The 2,068-nt window shown below is 49.9% G+C and overlaps 1 protein-coding gene across 1 annotated transcript; it reads left to right on the top strand.

The window, feature by feature from the left end:
- The first annotated feature begins 304 nt into the window (after positions 1-304).
- Positions 305-1,246, top strand: LOC106841796 (olfactory receptor 2F1-like). The gene has a single exon (XM_070517385.1). The coding sequence runs from the start codon at positions 305-307 to the stop codon at positions 1,244-1,246; it is 942 nt and encodes a 313-aa protein (XP_070373486.1).
- Positions 1,247-2,068: the final 822 nt, after the last annotated feature.

Here is a 2,068-nt window from a genome sequence, read left to right as displayed (position 1 = left end):
CTTCTGCCTTGATAGCATATCTCCTCTATAACTGTAACTGTGCTGGATCTTAGACATAAAAGTTGACCAGAATAGGGACTTTATCCTTGAGAATTCCACAATCTAGCGTGAGGACCCTGAGGTCCCTTTCTCCAGCATCATCATTGCATTCTCCCTCAGCACCTAGGTTAAGGAACCTGAGGAGAGGTGTCCCAATTCCAGCGCCAGTCATAGCCCAGGACTTAACCCTAAACTCCTAAACTAAGACCATCACTTGTCCCTTCCTGACTCTGCATTTTCCCCAACAGTGTGACCCACTTGCTCCATGAGGAGGGACAACCTGACCTGGGTGAGTGAGTTTGTCCTAATGGGGCTCTCCAGTGACAGGCAGATCCAGGCTGGACTCTTTGTCCTATTTGGGGCTGTCTATCTGCTGACCCTGCTGGGCAATGGGCTCATCATACTCCTGATCGGGCTGGATGCACGACTGCACTTTCCCATGTACTTCTTCCTCTGCAATCTTGCAGTAGTGGACATTGGCTGCACCTCCAGTGGGGTCCCTCAGCTGCTGGTGCACTTCTTGCTGGAGAAGAAGACCATCTCCTTCACCCGATGTGCAACTCAGCCCTTCTTCTCACTGGCCCTGGGGGGCACTGAGTTCATGCTGCTGGCAGCAATGGCCTACGACCGTTACATGGCAGTCTGTGACCCACTGCATTATGTGGCAGTGATGGGCCTGAGGCGCTGTGTAGCACTGGCAGCAGTCTCTTGGCTTGTGGGCCTGGCTAATTCTGCAGTGGAGACAGCGGTCACCATGCGCCTGCCCACCTGTGGGCACTACATGGTCAACCATGTGTCCTGTGAGACACTGGCACTGGTCAGGTTGGCCTGCGTGGACGTCACCCTCAACCAGCTGGTCATAGTGGCCTCCAGCGTGGTGGTACTACTGGTGCCCTGTTGCCTGGTCTCTCTGTCCTATGCCCACATTGTGGCCGCCATCCTGCGGATCCGTACTACAGGGGGACGCCGCAAAGCCTTTGGGACCTGTGCCTCCCACCTCACTGTCGTCTCCATGTCTTACGGGATGGCCCTGGTTACCCACATGCAGCCTAGCTCCACAGACTTAACTGAGCAGGACAAGATGGTGGCACTCTTTTATGTTGGAGTGACTCCCATGTTGAATCCACTCATCTACAGTCTGCGGAACAAGGAGATGAAAGCTGCTCTGAGTCGAGTTCTGATGAGGAGTTCTGAAGCAAAACTTTAGTATATGACTTTGTCACAAGAAGGCCTCACTCTGCAGACAGTGGGCACTGGAGCGTGCCCTCCTCCATAATGTCTGCACGTGCCTGTGTATGGGTGTGTGTGCCTGTGCATGTGTGTGTTCACGTGTGTGTAAGGGAGCAGGTGGAAGGACCACAATCTGCACTACTATCTTTTGAGGTAATAGAGAAATGGGGTTTTACCTCTGATCTCTATTTTTGATCCCTGTCTTATTCTAAAAACTGTGAATTACAACTTAGAGATTATCATCCTACATAAAATTAAGTGAAAAAAATGATTTACTGGCATAGATGAATTACAAAGGAGGATTAAATCAGAAGTCAGGGCAGTGCGCAAAACTTCTGCAAGGAAAGACTATTTCCTTGCTAAAATCTACAACTATGTGTTTAAGCTTTTCTGCAAGCACTGAGAAAAGGGGGTAGGGGAAGCTGTAAGTTACAGAATTCACTGTGCCCATGGGATCAAACAGTCTTGGGCTGGAGGGGCAAAAGTCACCCTTGTGACTCACACATGGTCCAACTCTGCTCACTAGGGTAGGGAATTCACAGAGATACCTGGAGTCAAAGTCATAGCAATAATGCCCACAGCCCTGATGAGCAGGACTGGACCATTTGTGAGTCATGTGGACATCACTCTGCATGTTTCCCTCTCAGAATTGCAGTCGTGGCAAATGCCTTGCCATAAAATCAAAACTTCAGGACCCCAAACACATATCTTTCTACATAATCAAGTCTAAGGATATCCTCTTGTGAAAACTGAGAGATGCATTCAGCACTCATGCTTGACTAGAGGATCACGTCACACA

The sequence above is a fragment of the Equus asinus genome, chromosome 1 (assembly GCF_041296235.1).
Source record: "Equus asinus isolate D_3611 breed Donkey chromosome 1, EquAss-T2T_v2, whole genome shotgun sequence".
In the NCBI taxonomy this organism is placed as follows: domain Eukaryota; kingdom Metazoa; phylum Chordata; class Mammalia; order Perissodactyla; family Equidae; genus Equus; species Equus asinus.
This window is presented reverse-complemented; position numbering and strand designations above follow the sequence as displayed.

What these genes read in the sequence shown, in the direction of transcription:
- LOC106841796 (XM_070517385.1), top strand. Translation starts at nt 305, where the DNA reads ATGAGGAGGGACAACCTGACCTGGGTGAGTGAGTTTGTCCTAATGGGG.